Consider the following 19,358-nt stretch of genomic DNA (forward strand, 5'->3'; position numbering starts at 1 on the left):
ATTATTGAGTACCAAGTGTACCCAGTACAGTCCCGCTGCCAGACCGGTAAGGGCGTGGCGAGCTCCAGGTCGGGTAACCTTAGCAACAACACTCACTTCTGCCGCATTCATGGATGCAAGGTATCGATCACCATCGCAAGCATCCAGTTCTAAGCATAGGCATTACTTTCCAACGAGAATGAACCAGTCATTTAGTGTAAAATGATTGAAACTTACTACTATGATGTGTGATTGTATATGAGATCGGTAGACGTTATCCCTTTGACTGATATAAGCAAGTTGTCAAGCCTTTCAGATACGATACGGTAGCCCAAGTTGATTAATTATTCGATGGACGATCAGTATCAAGCAGTTTGTTCATATGATGACCGTAAGTGATTATCGTTCAACATCAACGCCAAACGATATTGCCTAGGGCTATTTTTACAAGCCATGGATAATGACAGTGGATTACACAACTATCCTAGTCTACACTTCTCTACGGTATAGAATAAACGCATACAGTATTAAAGACGACGTTATTTCTATACTACTCCACAACTTACTCGACGTCCATTCTCAAATCCTACCCTTTGCTGATTTTCCATAACTTACCTTTAAAAGACTGAGTAGAGAGTGTCAATAGGCGCAATTTGGCCAGAATTAATTTCTCCTCCAATAAAATAAATAAAATAGTCCATTATTGCAATAGACGCTCTCCAACGCGTACAAGAAGATCATTATCACTAGGCATCATCATTGCGCCAACTTGTTTATCCAATCATTGCATTAGCTGGACACAAGGCTAAGCCTCGTCAATTTGACAACAAAATAATCATAACCATTCAATCCACCTTTGCTAGAATGACTGTTGACTAGCACACAGTGATGTCATAAAATAGCGATACAATCCATAATAAGTGTATTGACCAACTTAGCAATTCATCCCATTAAAAAGTCCATCGTAAACAAGTCAATGGACATACTAGTATACGCGTAATTTTCCCATAGCATATACATGCAAATTGATTTTCAGCAAAAACAACTATTCCTATCCACTCAAAAGATGAATGGTGACGATGACACTACAGTCGATCTGCAATCATCCACTAAACTTGGTTATCAACAGCAGCAAGAATGGGATAAATTATTCATCTTAAAACATTCTATTGCAGCTAAAGAAGAAAAACTTCGTCTATTAACCGATGAGCTAGCAAGATCCAATCGCCAACGAGATGCTTGGAAATCCAAAGTCGAGCAAATTACGGACGAGAAAGTTCAATTGCATGGTGAAATGATCCAATTTTCTACTTATCAACATAAAATACTATCACCTATTGCTGACTTGATTCAACAAATAGAAGCTGCATTGTATTTAACCAATGAACCTGCTGCAACATCGGATAACCATCAAGACAATATTTACGCTCTACCCCGCCGATTAGAAACTTGCTATCATGCTTTAAAAGTGCGACTTTATCAACCAATGCATGACATCAATCAAACAAATCAGACATACATAGGAGATTATCGCTATAACACAAATAGTCATCATGACTATACTGTATCCGCTGCTGTAATTAGTCAGAAAAAGACCTTAATGCATAAAGCGGTACAAACAATTCAGGAGCAAAATACAAGTGCCAGTCCATTTCTTACAAGACCCAATATGAAACAGACTCTCGTGACTAAAGCAACCACCGATAGATATGATAGCCCCAATGACATTCGAGATAGCGATAGGATAACACAGACAACAGCACACAATCACAATTTAATTGAAAATGATCCAAATACAATCAATCAAACCAATACCAAAGCAGATAATATTACTTTAAATGCTCATTACTCTGCTATATCTAGTCACAGCTCCAGTAATATTCAGGATATAAAAATGAATAACATGGACGAATTGAAAAAGCAATTGCAAGAAAAAATAGAACAAATCAATTACCTAGAGCAACATAGCCATCAACAAGACCAAAAATTAAACACTTGCAAAGTATTACAAGGTACGATGGGCGTTGAAATAGCAAAATATACCACAGATATTGCTAAATTACAACGGCAAGTTCAAGATCTTCAATCTCAATTAATCGTTAAAACGAATAAGATTACTTCGCTGCAACAACAGCAACAACTACTAGAGGAATGTCGTCAAGAAATACAAACATTACTAGCAGAAAGAAATAATTTATTCAAGATGGTCGGTAAATTACAAGATTCCCTTGGAATAAATCCATTACATCATTTTGATCATGCCACGATAACTCAACAGTATAAATCTTGGGCTACTCAGCCTTTACAAACTGGTCAAAAGTATCAGAAAAATAAAACAATCATTGATAATAGTATAAAAACAAGTGGTCATCAACCACACCAAAATCAACAAGCCAAGCAAACGTCTGATTTAAGTGTCGTTATGGAACGATTTAAAGGTTCTTACTATCTTTATTACAACATGATTGAAACTTGTACTATATTTTGTTGATAGTACTTGTTTAGAAGTGAGATACTTCACTGTACTTCGAATTTATCTACCGCTACACTCTAACAAACAAGGAACTTGCCACTATGATAAAGTAAATCCATTTCAATTTCTTTTATTAGCGTATCAGAAAGACTTGGATGTAGCTCATCGAGATTTGATATCCAAAGGACAAACGCATAATGATAGTAAGAGACGGACATTTGCAATGAAATGAAATTTTCAGTTCACACCTTCACACTATCTTAGCTAAAATATAGTTCAATAGCTAAATCAGGCGAAATAGACTGTCCTGTAGATTCGTTTTTAATCATACTTGTCGACGCCTGTAGCATCGCAAGTTTTTATGTTAAAAATTTTTCTCCGTCTTAGTATGCAAAGCAGCCTTCAAAATGCAGAAACAAATTACAAATATGCGCAAGGAAATTGACACATTATTAACAAGGTGATGATAACCGTTTCAATAATATACTTGACCAAGTCACAATACCTCAAAATATATTTCCGATGTTAAAATGTAGATCCTTTTATATCTTATTATGAGAACATCACAATAGTTTAGAACATCTGAAATGACTTTTAAATTGATATTTTATTGATAATTACAGATTAGATTGGTTAGCTGAAGAGCGTGAAACATTGTTAAAGGTTCGATTTTTATCGTGCTATTGATGATAGATCGTTAGGAATAAAGACTACTATACTATACTTATAAATTATATCCTATAGAACCGTATCTGGATGAATTTTTGTCCAATTTAACATCCAATATTACCTGTACTTATTTCTTTTTGCTCATAACTTGTTTAATGAGAATTTTTTAGTCTATATGCTTATAATTCCATTCATTACCTTAAGAAACTTATAGAATAATTTTATCTTCCCTAATTGCACAAAATGTGTGTATTAGTGAGGTGTTAACGGTCATTAATAGGATAATATTATCCAGTATTTCTTCCTATACTTATAACGTATGTACTATTACTATGTAGCAATGTTATTTTTATTAATTATACCCTAAGCGGTACCTTTACGAATGGCTTTAATCACCATCTATTATGCATATGGAAATAGTTTAAAGTTATTTTGGTTCATGCCTATTAATAACAGGATAAAAAAAGTAGTCAACGACTGGCAAAAGACTTGACCGAGCGTCTAAAACATTCCAAAGCCTCCAATGAGAATTTACAGGCTGAAATTTTATTGCTGAGGGGAGAAATTGGTTTTAAAGATCAATTAATAGATCATCTACGTATGTCCGTTGAACAAGTAAGATTATGCTTATATCACTTATGCAAACACGATTATCTTTCTATCCTCTAAAGCAAAGCATAGTAAAGTATGTAGAAGAAGGAAGGAGATTGAATAGAATATAATTATATTGAGATTTCATTATTCGCTTAGGCTAAAATAAATCAAGCTGCAATTGTTACCTTGGCAGAAAAACGAATTGAAGAGATGAATCAAGTAAGTTCTATTTTGCTATAACTACTTCAGAACATGGCAAGGGGAAATTATAATCATTCCTTACAAATAAGCTACAATCTATTGAATCATTAACATGATTGCGTCAATAATTTTATGAATACTAACTAATCATGCTCGGAATATATTCTAGGCTACTCAAGTTAAGCACGCCAAAATTCTACCATCTCTGCCAAATGATATTGATGCTTTAAGGTTAACATGGTAGCAAGCCTAATAGTTATTCTCCATAGATCAGATAGACTTTACAAGTAACGTAAACTCTTGCTTTTCTGTTACAGAAGTGCGAAAACTGGTTTACCACCAATCAATTCAGAAACAAATACTGTTGAATCGGTAACTGATCATAACAGAAGCACTGCTACATTTAATATTTGCAGTTATGCTAGACGTAAAATCATAATAATCTATACGCGTATGTAGCATGGTGATCACTCTAACCCTAAAGCTGACGAAATTAGCCGTAAACTTCAAACTGAAACTCCAGCTGATCAAGTATAAATTAATCTAAAAACTTTGATTCATGATTCCTTGATACATTTTATGTGAGGAAGTAATAATCCCTCAGAATTTATGTAATTATTGGCATAGTTTGTAACTATTTTACTTAAAGCTAATTTCTTATTTTATCGTCTTCCATTAGTTCAATTCCGTTCCTACAGGAAAACAATTGCATAATTTACATCCTAATATCCATCAACAGCTACTGCACGACATTAATGTTCTCAGGCAACAGCAATTAGACATTTTAATGGACAATAACCAATCATCCTCAACGGTTGAATTAGTTATATCGTCTAGAGTACCCAAGGATCAACATGAATCTTCAACGTCCGCTTTTCATCTCTCTGAGATAACGCAGGATGCTAGTGATCAATCAACTGTAAAAAAGGATGAAAAGTCATCGGCATCAGGACAGGGTCTAAATTTATCCGCTAAATTCGAAAATACCGACAACTTGTCATCATTTACTGACGGTACCTATATTAATTGGATGAGTTATATAAAAATTTGTAATAAAGCAATGACGTTATTGTTTACATGATTAAGCATTTACTAACTATTCTCATACCGAAACGAATTGTAGACAGTTTATTATATAATTCAACGATGAATGAAAGGAATCAATTAACCGGCCAGGTATTGAATAAAGACGTCTATCAACGTTTACGGCTTCGATTGAACGCATTGAAGCGGTTGGGAGGGCGATTAGAAGAAGATAATACAGGTTCTGCATGTAGCTAATTTTATTTATTATTTGTGCCTTTAATATTTTATATTTAAAAAGTGGCTTTACACAGATGAAACTTTAACTCCGGTATTTTTAACTAGAATTGCATCAGATGATCCAAAATCATGATAGTAAACTAAAAAAGTGCCGGCAAAAAGAAAAGGATATTTCTAGCTTGATGTAAGATTCATAGCAGTGTCCTCTTCTTCAATGAGTACATGTAAATAGCGGATAATCCAAACTCACGATAGCAAGTTTAAAAAATGCCGGTGAAAGAAATGGATATTTCTAGCTTAAAGTAAAATTTCCAACGGATCTTCTTCAACGAGTACATATAAATAGCGCAAAAATGCAAATTCATGATAGCAACTTTAAAATTGCCGGTAAAAAGAAAAGGATATTCCTCACTCCATGTGAAATTGGCCATAGAGCAATTTTCTTCATCGAGTACATGTAAATAGCTAATGATTAACACAGATATCAATGTCCAAGTTCCCTACATATTTTAAGTTTGCTATTGTACGCATGCATATGTGGAATATTAGATCAGCATAGTTTAATTTCATACGACAGAATTACGGGAATGATTTTCAAAAGACTAAACATTATGACGTTTCACTTTACGTGCATTGCACTATTTATGTATTATTTAAGCTTTGCGCTACGTTAAATAGTTATATTATGTCTCAGTGGTCGGTTTTGCTGGATTATTTCAATATTGATATTTCATCTTGACAGAACCTAATCCTGTGATAATTTAATTTTTCTTCATGGATCAGCATGTAAATAGAACACTATGGTATAAGTATAATTAATACTATGTTAAAGCGTTAAAAATCTAGACAGCCATAACTCTAATACTGCAATAACTGATATTAAAATAGAAACAGTGGAATATTCATATAGTTGCAGATTTTCACTAGAGTATACGTTATTTAAGCTTTGCGGCAGTTCGTTCTTCTACAAAAATATTTCTTATATTAGTAAATATCCTTACTTTTCGGATATGTTTAAATATTATATCATGCTTTGATTCTGATGTTGATGTAGGTGCTAATTTAATTTTAATTAATTAAGTAATTGTATGCCAATCATTGTACATTTGATGAAAATTTTCCGGAAATCTCAACTGTATCTATATAGTACGGTCAAAAATTAGAATCGTACTGGTATAGCCATAGTATCACATTTCAGATTCATTCTTTTACAATAAAGTAAATAGCTGAAACCAATCGTTAGAAATTGAAAATTTTTTATTCTAATCAAGGTTATAACCTGAGATACTAGGTTATTATTCAACGAACGATATTACTGTAGTACTATATTGCTATAGAGTAAATCCGTAAATACGAAATCCCATATTCATAATCTAAGCTATTTGAGAGCAAGAATGAATGAACAAAGTTTCATTTGATATGTAAAAGTTACTAAATTTCCAATGTAAATTAATGCGATAATACAGATAATTTATATAGAGCATCCATGAAACTAAGACAGCAATAGAATAAGTCATCAAACATTAAATCATCTTGTTTCCATAACGACAAACATTAGTTTGAACAATAAGTAGCCTATAAATTTGTAAAAATTTCACTTGTATCTTGTGTCTTTAACTTTCCTTGATAAGCATATCTGCTGCAGTAAGGCAATGCATTGCATTGTATAACGTTAGAAAATGCAAGATTAGCTATTAAGGTAAGAAGAGAACCGGAAAGCAGCTGTAACAAATAAGACATAGAGATGAATTTGTATGAAAAGATAGTTTAGCCCTTAGTTACTACCGTTGCTTTCTGTAAAAAGTTGCCATACTTTAGGCACGGCGTAGAAAATGATCAAGTATCAAGCAGAAATAAACTTATAGATAAAGACAAAGCATTAAACAAGATTATATATTACGATGGTAATTCCATTTTTGTATATTATACAAATTCGTTCTAGGCCAAGATATGAAAGTATACGGTATATCGCAACGAATACGTAAAGCTTAATCTCATATAGTACGAAACATGCAAAAATATCATGCACGTTAGCAATAAGCAAGTTATTATTATCACCTATCTACCCATCTAAAATAATAATTTTCATCTACTAGAAACGAAAGGCATAAGCAGTGTAAAAGTAATTAGTTTTACTCCTCTGATCTGGTGTTAAATATATCTTTGAAAGATATTAATTCATTCATTAATTAATATTTGATTTCGCTAAGCGAATTAGAATAGGTTTTTTATTTTTTACAATCTTCAACTAGTTTTTTAATGCCGCTAACGATGGATAATCCCAGATAGGCATTGAAGCCTCTCTCGTAATAGTCAGGTGCGTGGCCTCTGTTAAAATAGAAGGTTTGCACTTTAGTCATTTCGCTCGATTGCCTAGATAAATGATGAATGACTATGAAATAATTAGAGTAAATATTAACTTACCTATCGTCAATTCTGAATATATAGGTCAATCTAGATTCACCACGTTCTGTTGGTTCAATTAAGAATCGCTCAGCTAGAACAATACCACGAGTTTCACCAATAGGTAAAGCACTATTGTATGATATCGATGCTGAGACGAGCACGCAAGAACCACGTTGTAAATGTGTTCTCCAAGATCTATAATCGATAAAAATAAAGCATATAGAGTTTTACCGTTGAATGTGTTTATTTCTAGTACTTGGATAAAAGTAGAATTTAGCTGTGTCTTTTACAGTTTTATGATGTATTTACTCACCGTAGTGCATAATAATCCCTCGAGTCCATAGTGCTCATTGAAGAGGAATTTTTGACATAATAATGAATATCGGTTTGGCAATCAAGAGTTTCTACAACTTTGTGGTTTTGCACCATTTTATCCCACAAATGTCTACAATATTTGTTGTTCACAATCAGTCTTAGCGTCGCAAGAATGTATTCACCCATGATGTTATTATATACTATACAAACCTATCATTGAGTAGTAATTCCAAGATATCTTCAGCAACACCATTGACAGTGGTAACAGCTCTGGCTAACGATAATGGATAGTCATCGCTAGCTTTTTTAAATGAAATTTCTATTCCGTTTTGCAAACTGTACGGTACCCAGCCACTAAATTTATTTTTATATTCCTATAGATTGATATAAAGTATTAAGTGATGAATAACAATAAATATTAAAAATTGGAATGGAAGTGTCAATGATTATTCTAATAACGATGAGATAAAAATTTGAAGGTTTATTATTACATTTATAACGATTCCAACTGCATTCTTAATGTAACTCTTAAAATCACTCTTTCCATCCGATTTACGTCGTCCTAAATCGGACAGTTGTAAGGGTTGGCCAAGGTCCAACGATGTAAAATCGCAAGCCTTGACAATGTCAGATGAAATCTGAAATCGAGGTATATGAAGAATCATTTCTTTAGCATAATAACCTTGCCATGAATACATTATGATGTCAGTTTCTACATATAATTTTGACTTACCGTAAACAATTTTTCATGGTTACGAATCATTAAATCAAGTACGTCAATGACGGTCTAACCAGATTGATTCATCATAAACCCATTTCAGTATATAGAATTGTAATCTTAAGACATGAAATAAAGAATGCTATAATCGAATTAAACTTACAACGCTGTCATTAATTTCTTTACTGTTGGCAAGATTGGATGGCGAAGAAGGCCATGGTAATATCTTTTGTAGAGGACCAGTTTGACTCGCTACGCTAAATAATGATGGGCTTAAACATACAGCAAGGCTATTGATAGTCATCTGAAAATAGAGACAAATACATGAAATTTACTTATAGGCAGACAAGTATGGATATAACATTTCCTACCTGATGCATATCGGAATGGGATGCAACATCACTTAAAAATTCCAAGAGAAATCTTAAGGCATCACGGCTTTCGTCTGGCATCAGTAGAACAGCCAATTGAGTATAGTAAAACCTTAAGTCACTTTCAACATCTACAACAGTAATAAAACAAGGCGTTAATGATATATTCTATATAGGCTTACAGTAGCTTTTCCATTTTAAATGTACATGATTTTATAAAGACCAAAATTTCTGTCATTTTGCTGTTAAAGACAGGTTCAGGCAATTCTCGAAAATATCCCTTGAGCATATCAGCAATATCATGGTGATAAGATTTTTCAAATTCGTTGAAATTACTGTTCGCTTCACATTTTTTACGTAGTGTAGATACGCGCGATTTGACGCCAGCTTTTCTAAAGATGCCTTCAATAGCTAAGGATAAGAAATTATTTTGAGTGTATAATTATAGTTTACGTGTATGTATGGCACTATAGTGTAGCAGATGATGCAAAGCAGTGTAAAACTATTTTATCTAAAGATTCTTATAATGATATACGTATTTACCGTTTCTACGTAGATAGTCTAGAGCATTGATAATAGATTGAGGTAGGGAGCGTCCAGTTCTTTCCAATACAATCCATAAAGGTAAGTTTAGTAATTTATCTACGAATGAATGCAGATACAAGATACAAATTTAAATAGTAGGAAAATAATGCACTTAAATGCGCAGTTCTTTGCAATACAATCAATCCATAAAGATAAGTTTAGTAATAAATCTACGAATAAATGCGAATAGTAATTTGACTAGTAGGACAAAAATGGACTTGAACGTCCAAGTCTTTGCAAAACAATCCATAAAGGTAAGATTAATACTTAATTTACATATGATTCGACTAGAAATTAAAATACAGTATTGAGTGCGAGGAAAAAAATAGACTTGTATGGTGGTCATTATACATTAATCTTGTAGTACCTCTGGATTCATTTTTTGGTCTTTTGCGAACAAGTTTGGATGGCAGTAGCCTAATTAATGATATTGAGAATGATTTTATTAACTGTTAGGTTCACTGATTGGGTAAAGATGAAAATGTCTAAGTTAGAGCCATAAAATTACCTATCTAAAGTCTGCTTAGTCGATGATTGATTTTCTAACATTTCCGTAAGTTTACTAAAGGCAAACTTTTGCACAGCAGCAAATTGGCCGGCTGTTAATTCACTGAGGCTAAAGTCCCTAAATAGAAGAAATAAAGAAGGCATGATACCTTGGCCGTTAAATATAGATATAAGACTGAGAGTAGGAATTCTATGTATTTACCTTTCCATCTTAACAGGGACAACAGCACGTCCAAATGGATGCCATTTTGAGCTTTTCTTGCTAACACGATGTGCAAGACTACAAGAAATAAACATAAACATAGGGGTAAATATACCAAGCCATAACTACATCATTGGTATATTATTTCATGGCATTAAAAGAAACATTGACCTATAAATAATATAATCAAACCTTGGCTGACGTAAAGCATGGGAATCTTTACGTAAAACAACGGCATCATGAAATCGATGACTGTTTGAATCAAGTAGGTTGGGATCGCTGGAATCTGAATCTGTTTCGACCCGATCGGATAACTCCATAGAACTCTTTTTGTGCCCTGTATAGAGGTATTAAAAGTCATAGAAAGCGAATGCGTAACTACAACAATATCCATGTAGAATAACGATAGAGGCAACGATGACACTGTCACAAACCTTCCAGGTCACTTGAATCATCTTGTAGAACAACCAAGTCAGCTAAACTGGCAGACTTTTGACTACTAGACAATGAAGCTTTCGATAGCTGGTTGTTACTTTCAGCTGTTGCATCGTTGTCTTTTCCTATATTTAGATTGCTATGACCATCCATAAATGGTAAATCTCTCTTTGCATAGTCATCACCTCCACTCGACGACCTAGCATGGTATCGATCTTTCGTATTTTCAATCCTTTTATTGTATAATAGGGGAAATGATCCAGTAATACTTTTGTTGGCGTTCATTCCATAAAGTCCAAATCTACTTTCAATAAACTTATTGCGTGGTTTTTTGTGCCCACTTTGAGCCATGTTAGACATCCTATTATTGGATATCGTTATAGTTTTACTTTGCTCACTCGATTCCAACTCTGTCGATCTTTGTGTTGTCCTCGATGTGCTGTGAATATCAACCGACGATCGAGAAATAGAATCACTCCCAATGTTGGTGTCGGAAGGATCCATTTGACGGACATTCAGCAAACTCTTTGCTAAATTTTTGCTAGTATCACCATTCCATGTTCGATTATAATTCTTGGTAGGGCGTTTTGAATAATTGGAACCCACACTAGAGGTGCGTATAACCTCTGGTGACTGAATACAGTTATCATAGCCAGCTGCTTTATCGGGAAAATCGGAAATTTGTGTCATAATGTCATAAACGGGAAATTTGGGAGGTATAGCACTGGCTTTAGATCTATCTTGAAATCGACTGGATAAGGCAACAAGTTCGTTTTTATTTCCTTTCACTACTGGTTCAACTACAAAAGGCTTCCTGATATTTTTATCGAAAGAAGAAATTGTAAATGCTCTATCCGGTTTACGTCGATCTGTTTGTTGAGGGATATCGAGCTTAGATGTAGTTGAAAATTTAGTAATTGAAGAGGTATGAGAAGCTTGTTGAGAATCTACTTTATCTAGTGATGATGGCTTTGCTAGGTTGGTATCTGTTAAGGTATGACTACTTGAATTTGGAGTTAAACTTTTAGTGTTATCGTTGACATATTGATTTAATAGGTTGATTCGCCTATGCCACATTTTAAGGGTAGAAATAAATGAAAACATTGAGAATTAGCTATGGTAGAATTTTAATTTTACAACAATATCCTTCTTCAATCATGATGCCCTTTTATGATCTTACCGAATGACAGCATTAATTGAGCTAGCATCCATGAAACTGTTATCTTTTTTAACAGTTGCAATGTCGATGGGAAATTGTCCGTCTAAATGAAGACATGGATTGGAAATTGGTACAACATATATAACATATCCATAACATAAAATAAGCTACGTGTAAATTTTCCATCTTTGCGTAGACATGTTATGATTACAACGACTGTGTTGTGAGAGAGCTCGATCATGCATGCTACATACCTTCATAGGCTCGAGCATAACGAGAGAAACCCGTAAATTTGAGCCATTGGCAAGCTTCTCCTGCATCTTTTTCTACAGTATGAAAAGGAAATATTTTTGTAAGAAGGGATAAAGCAAGGCAATTTTTGTACTGGATGTTATTGCTAAAGTCATTGATTGGTATTCTACTGCTATACCTGTGACATTGACAATTTGGTTTTTACTAATTCTTGGCAATTCGGGGGAAGATTGTACACGAGTAGCATCGTTATGGCCAATATTAAAGATTGCCTTGGATGGTAAATTAATTAATGACTTTGTTTGATTGATTGCTTCATGTTGAATTTGTCCTAAATTTTTAGAGTCCAAACTTTGTGTGCTGCCAGCCAACTACAGACAATAAAGTAAGCGTAGAATAACGATATCATGGTTGTTGAATGCTAGTTGTTTCTTGATTTTTAAGGTGGTATTGATGATGCTTTACTTACTTGCAAACTTTCTAAATCTTTCTGTAACTGCTCGTTTTGCTGGGATAGCAAATCAAGTTCTTGATCTAAGCTTTTAAGTAGCTATATAGCGATGGAGGTAGAAAATATGGATTATTTTAAAGCGTATAAAATATTGTCGAAGTATCTACTTTTTCAGTAAGTATAGTAGTTTTCATTAGTAAATCAAGCTCTGTGTGTTCATTTTTACTAGCTAGATGGAGATAGAGAAAGACAAATGCATTTCTTGTCGATATCCTCTTTGACGGTCGCTATACAGTACTGTAGTTAAAGTAAACTAATCTACTAGTTTTTACACGTTACTTCAAATGGAGTAGTTGATGTAAGCTTTTAAGTAGCTGCTAGTAGACAATTTACTCATTATGAAGAAACTTTAAGAACGATATTACCTCTTTGTCAACTTGAGCGACTACGCCAGATTTCAGACCATTCTCCATTGAAAGAAACTTGCTGCTATCGACATCTGTAGGAGGAAGAAAAAGCGAAGAATTGAGCTTTATTCCTTGCATTCAAGATTGACTGTCTACTATAGCAAAAGATGATGATTTATTTGCATCTGGCAATACTAATACAGCCCCCCCCCCTCCATTGATTTTGCTGTTTCTTCGAAGGAAAGACTGTGCGCAAGTGTCTGCACTCCGCAGGTCATAAAAGTATACAGTCCAGCGAGCAAGAAAGGCAAGCTGTTGTCGTCTAGTTTGGAGATATTTTATGGCCCAAGATTACTGGTATGATTTTATGGACAAGGATTAAGGTATCTTTCTCCTTTCTTGCAAAGCCTTGACAAGCAATTGGAGACATTCAGCTATGGTCAAGAAGCAATCTTGCTCGCTACCGTTGTTAAAATGGAAAAGCACCCAAATGAATGATGGCCTAGACACAAATTGGAGCGATAGCTAGAATCAAGAAGCAATCTCTCTTGCTACCGCGTTGTTAAAATCCAAATGAATGATGGCCTAGACACAAAGTGGAGCGATAGCTAGAGTCAAGAAGCAATTTCTCTTGCTACCGTTGGTAAAATAGAAAAGCATCCAAATGAATGATGGCCTAGGCACAAATTGGAGCGACAACTAGAGTCAAGAAGCAATCTCTCTTGCTACCGTTGTTAAAATGGAAAAGCATCCAAATGAATGATGGATTGATGGCACACGGACAGGAGGATAAAGTGGAGCGATGGCTAGGGTCAAGAAGCAATCCATTCGTGCTACTGTCGTTGAAATAGATTTCTCATGGAAGACATGATCTCCCTACCCCTCCAAAAAAAAATGATGGCTAGGATCAAGAAACAATCCACCCGTACTACCGTCGTTAAGGTTCAAATGGGAATGGCTGTTAGTTAAAATAAGAAAAAGGATAGGAAATGGCGAATAGTGGATGGTAATGTCAAGTGACGATGATCGCCTACAACGAGTATCTTCATTTTTAGCATGTTTAACATCTTCATCTTACCGACTAGGAGTAAAACAGACATGATATTCCCAACGAACGAATGGATAATGATTTTCAAGACAACCTAAAGAACGCTCATCAAAACTTTAATCTCATCAGATCAAAACGATTAATGCCGATAACTTGCAATGGTGACCACTCCGTGTCGACAACTATGCGTAAAATCGAGGATGGAAATGATGTTAAATAGCCACAAATTGAGCTTTCCAAGGGTATACAAGTTAAGCAAAACAATAAGGATTAGAAATGATGATGGGAAAAGACAGCAAGGTGTTGGAATTGACGATTGCATCATCTAGCGCTAAGCTGTCATGATTTGCACAACATTCCTGGAGCTAGTTGTTATTTCAACCCTTATATGGGTAAAAAAAAGTCTTGGATGATGGCCATCTATTGATGCAAACTTATTGGAAATGCAATATCAACGGATGATCCATGTCTGGTTATTCTTCGACCGGAAATCAGCCTGTCAAGAAATGGCATGATTGACAGTTGGATGCTATCGTCAAAGGTTTACTGGAGTGATTGTGATTGCAAGCCATTGCAGCTTGTAAAAATAAAATCAAGGGGTGAGAAGATGACAACATTATGTCCTACTAATCCTATTACGACATTGTTATTCTATTTGGAAAGTTACATAAAACGAGGAATGGATATTGTGTTTGTCAACGCCAGTGGTGCTTAAGCTGAGCTACCGACAGTGGGCTCTCCAAGAATGGAGAAGGAACTGCAGTGGAGCTGGAAATGATTCAACAGACGTTATTAAGAAGAAGAATGAAGGAATCAACATGCTGGTTCGACTGCAGTAGAACTTCAAATGAAATTTCCTATTACAAATTTAGAACTGAAATGAAGACATTTGAAAAAATGGACGAGGAATGCACATTCTTGAAAAGGCTAATTTGAGGTGTAAAATTGAAAAGGGACGTTGGCAAGAATGGACAAGGAATCAACATTCTTATTCAACGACAGCCAAAGCTTGAAATGAGCTTTCCTATTTCAGTCTATCACTCAAAAGAAACATCTCGATAAATGGATGAGGAATCATTCTTCTAATTCAACGACAATTGAGCGTGAGAACTCATACTGAAAGAGAGGCCTTGAAGAATAGAAGAAGGATCAACATTCTTATTTAACTGTAATATTTCCTACTGAAAAGAGAGACATGGAGAAGAATCAAGGAGGAATCTACATTCTTATTCAATGGTAGTGGAGCTTGAAAATGAACTATTGGGAATGAAGATGGAAAGAAGAGTGTGGGGGGAGAATGGATGAGAAATTAAGATGATGATGGGGACAGCAGTTTATGAAATGAGCTTGCCATGTAGGATTGGAAGAGACGAAGAATCAATAAGATGATTAGATGATTGTTCAGCTTGAAATCAAACCCAAGATTTAATGTTAAGGATGGCTGACCAATGGCGATGATGAGGAGACTGTAGTTCAATTGGAATTGGGCTGCAAGACAGGATTAACATTTGATAGCCAAGACGCCATTGCAAGAATGGATGAGTCATAACATGGCATTAATCATGAATCATTGATGAACAACGTCCATCATAATCGACATGGCTATGATTGAGCCATAACATGAACAACACACGAATAGTTTTCCCTGCGTCATTAGGGAATCCCTTTTACTTTCATCCATTCCATGGATGAAAGTAAATTGAGCAGGAATCGTGGGGGATGATGACTAAGACAATCCACTTATTTTTCTCAAGGGAGAGTGAGAAAGAATGCCAATCTTCTCATCATCATCTAGTTTATAAATCCAGTGATGGAAAGGACATCAATGGATGGAGCTGATTGCAATATACACAAGCCTCCTCCGCTAGCAACAAACTGTTCATATTCATGTCGACATGGTCGAGAAGATTTTTCTTTCTTGGTAATCCCCATCCAACATCCCTCGACTGTACAATTGATGCAATTGAAGTTAAGATGGATATTTTCTATGGACAAGTAACTTGTTCAAATGGTCATCAATCCACTAGAAATGGATCGTCAATATTGATCTTGACAAGGTTGGATGAGATTGTCCTGTTCTTGGCAATCTCGATATCCCTCAACAGCACTCTTATTTCGGGCTATAGCTGTATCTTTTGAGCAAATCAAGACAGACATTTTGTAGCCAAACAACCTCTTCCCATGGCATCAACAACATGTTCAAATGTTCATCGATCAACTATGATTTGACAATCCAACATCTCTCAACACAAGAGTACTTCTATTTCCGACGCTAGTTACATCTTTTAAACAAATCAAGATGGACTCTTCTATAGCCAAACAACCTCTTCTCATATCCATCTGTCTACTAGGAATAGATCGCCATCATTGATGTCGATTTGTGCAAGTACTGGATGAAGATAATCTCTCAAGTACACTTGGATTGCTTTTATCCCATCATGGATGTTGACATGTCGGGCAAGATTGAATTTTCTTCCGCTGGCTATCAATAAATACAACGAAATGGATCCTTTTTATACAGTAAATCAATCACAGTTGAGGTAGGCCTCGATACTAACAATTCATTGAGAGCTAATGTAATTAGCCTTGTGTCAATCTTCATTGGGGCAAAACATGGCGTTCTTCCATCGCTTCCAACTTGAGATGAAGAGGACAAGGAGCAATCCATGTTTTACTTAGCACTAATTAACTGTTCACTGACTGATCCCATTGGATTAACCACCATTATTCCATCATCTGTAGCTGGAGATGGGTATGAGATTGTACTTTGCTCATATTCAAGATTCTTGCAATTAGATCAGTCAACGTTATGCCATCCTCTCCAATTTACGGTGGATAGGAGATTGTACTTTGCTCTAATTGAAGACTCGTGCAATTGGATTAACCAGCATTCATGCATCATCTCTAGCTGGAGATGTATGCCATCATTTTTACTTGGTACTTCATGGAAGATTCATCCAATGGCATGAACCAACGTTAAGCCAGCACCATTTGTAGGTGGAGATCCATGTCGTTTTTACTTAACACTGATTGAGGAAATGGCGATTAACCAACATTATGCCATCACCATCCCTAGGTGGAGATCAATGTCATCGTTTTTTACTTAGCACTGATTGAGGAAATGGCGATTAACCAATGTTATGCCATCACCATCCCTAGGTGGAGATCAATGTCATCGTTTTTTACTTAGCACTGATTGAGGAAATGGCGATTAACCAACGTTATGCCATCACCATCCGTTAGAGATGGATATGAGATTGTACTGAAATCCAATTCCAAACTCATGCAATGAGATCAATCAACGTTATTCCATCCCCTCCAGCTTGAGATGAATGTGCAATGGCTCCAACTGAAAATTTATGAAATGGCATCAGCCAACGTTATTCCATCCTCTCTAATTGGAGAGGAATGTCATCATTTTTACTTAGCATCGATTCAAGATGAATACAATTTAAATGAACTAAGGCTATTCCATCATTGCCATCTTCAGATGGAGATTGTACTTGGCTCCAATGTAAGACTAAACCTCACGCAACAGATTCATCAACGTTATTCCCATCATCGACAGCTTGCTATTCCTGCTTTCTATTCCAGATAGCGGATGTCATTTTTCAAAGTCAAAAGTCCATCATCAGATACTGTATTTCTGAAGTCAACTCAATATGGCTACCCAACCACTCTCAGCCTTGGATAGACTATCGAAGAGGATGGCGGTGATTATGGAAAATAGCTGCTGAAGGATCAATTAATAAACTCTTCTTTTCTTTCTCCATGGAGAGCTGCTGTCGATCCAACTCGAGCATCTAATCTTGTTCACATCATGATTGAGATTCATAACCAAGTTCAACTCTCGATCGCTACAAGGAAAGGCTCATCTCATCCTTGAAATCTTGCCCAATTTGGCATCATGCCACGATTGGCATTAGTCTTACAGCACAAATATGCTCATCTCCATTGCACGATGGAATGGCCTTTTGCCATCATGCAAGATTGATGTTGTCCATGGCATGATGGCGATTGATCAAACCTGTTCAACTTCCTTGCAAGCCTATTACTGTCGGATCTAGCTAGCCTTTTGTCATCATGCAAAGATTCAATTTTGTCCATATCATCATGGGGATAAATGCCCAGCAAATACGTTCATCTCCATCGCTAGATGGATAGACCTCATTCCCATGTTAGCTACCCTATCGTACGAGCTATCATTTTCTCCACCATGCAAAGACAGATCTTGTCTGCATCATCATTAGCACTCATAAAGTTGACATGACTAGGTAGATAGGCCATTCTCAAGTTAGCAATCTTGTCAATAGGATGATTCGTATTTCCAGACTTGTATAGTATCAAGCCAAAAAGTCCATCGAACCATCAAGGACAAGGACAGACATGTTTAACTCGATCACTAACCTGCCCAGTGAATGATACAACATATTGCTAGTCGTGATCGCCAGAAAATCCCCACAATAACAGCTCTAAAATAAAGTTCTAGACTTGCAGATCAATGTCGACAATCAATCATGATGAAATGCATGTCCAAAAAGGCCTATCCATCGAGACGAAGATGAGAACAAGATGATCAACTCTTGCCATGGCATGGTTAAAAGAATCCCATCCCAAACGCAATATCGGAGCTAATCCACGTCAAGGCATTTTCTCCAATGGAGTAAAACATGCTGAAAACGATAGGCAGCCAGCGACTACAATAACTTGTTTAACTTGGTTAACCTAGGTCATATCGAATAGGTCGAAAAAAAAGTAGGAGAAAAGAAAGCGACGAAAATGCCGGAAATGGGTCGATGATGAAAAGGTAGAAACAGGATCCGATGGGAGGATACTTGGCCGCCTCACTTTTGGCGTAGGGGAAGGGCAAAGGGAAATGATTCGGAATATCCTATTATAAATTTACAATCCAATACAAGCTAATCCATCCTTGCATCAACAGAAAGAAGTAAAAACCCAAATGGTCAACCCGAATATAGTAAGAAATGGAGGCATCAAAAGTCGGATCACAACGTGTCTAGACCAAATTAGCCGCTGGTGTCAAGAAAGATCATTTCCATTGCTTTTTAATCGTTTACATGGGATTAACTCACTTTGGCTCTGATCGATGCCTATCCATTACCCGGAAATTAATCGGACCAGGGCACGAAATCCAACGGATAGATTTCATCGTCTTCCCCATATGTAGACGATGACAAAAGGGGAAAATACGCCGCCATAATCACTTGGATAAAGTAGTTTTTAATGAGCCTTTTCCCATACAAAATGTCGACAAGTGTAGAGATAGATACCCATACCAACATGAACGTCATTGATATCATCA

General features: G+C 35.7%; 2 protein-coding genes across 2 annotated transcripts; one reads left to right on the plus strand and one right to left on the minus strand.

Annotated features, from left to right (window-relative positions):
• Positions 1-997: 997 nt before the first annotated feature.
• On the plus strand, positions 998-4,997 carry TRIADDRAFT_60096 (uncharacterized protein; the record flags this gene model as incomplete). Its single annotated transcript, XM_002116018.1, has 10 exons — positions 998-2,417; positions 2,590-2,655; positions 2,840-2,912; positions 3,076-3,115; positions 3,578-3,736; positions 3,872-3,934; positions 4,086-4,147; positions 4,234-4,288; positions 4,376-4,447; positions 4,596-4,997. The coding sequence occupies 10 exons, from the start codon at positions 998-1,000 to the stop codon at positions 4,995-4,997; spliced, it is 2,412 nt and encodes an 803-aa protein (XP_002116054.1).
• A 2,410-nt stretch (positions 4,998-7,407) lies between these two features.
• TRIADDRAFT_60097 (uncharacterized protein) lies at positions 7,408-14,087 on the minus strand (the record flags this gene model as incomplete). The annotated part of the gene is made up of 21 exons (XM_002116096.1): positions 7,408-7,552; positions 7,604-7,780; positions 7,899-8,030; positions 8,111-8,274; positions 8,392-8,538; positions 8,634-8,687; positions 8,782-8,922; positions 8,990-9,120; positions 9,197-9,400; positions 9,533-9,631; positions 9,942-9,991; positions 10,083-10,199; positions 10,284-10,361; positions 10,476-10,620; positions 10,718-11,784; positions 11,899-11,980; positions 12,132-12,203; positions 12,308-12,500; positions 12,599-12,679; positions 13,006-13,079; positions 14,066-14,087. The coding sequence occupies 21 exons, from the start codon at positions 14,085-14,087 to the stop codon at positions 7,408-7,410; spliced, it is 3,375 nt and encodes a 1,124-aa protein (XP_002116132.1).
• Between the last annotated feature and the right edge of the window lie 5,271 nt (positions 14,088-19,358).

Source organism: Trichoplax adhaerens, genomic scaffold, assembly GCF_000150275.1.
Source record: "Trichoplax adhaerens TRIADscaffold_13 genomic scaffold, whole genome shotgun sequence".
Classification (NCBI taxonomy): domain Eukaryota; kingdom Metazoa; phylum Placozoa; class Uniplacotomia; order Trichoplacea; family Trichoplacidae; genus Trichoplax; species Trichoplax adhaerens.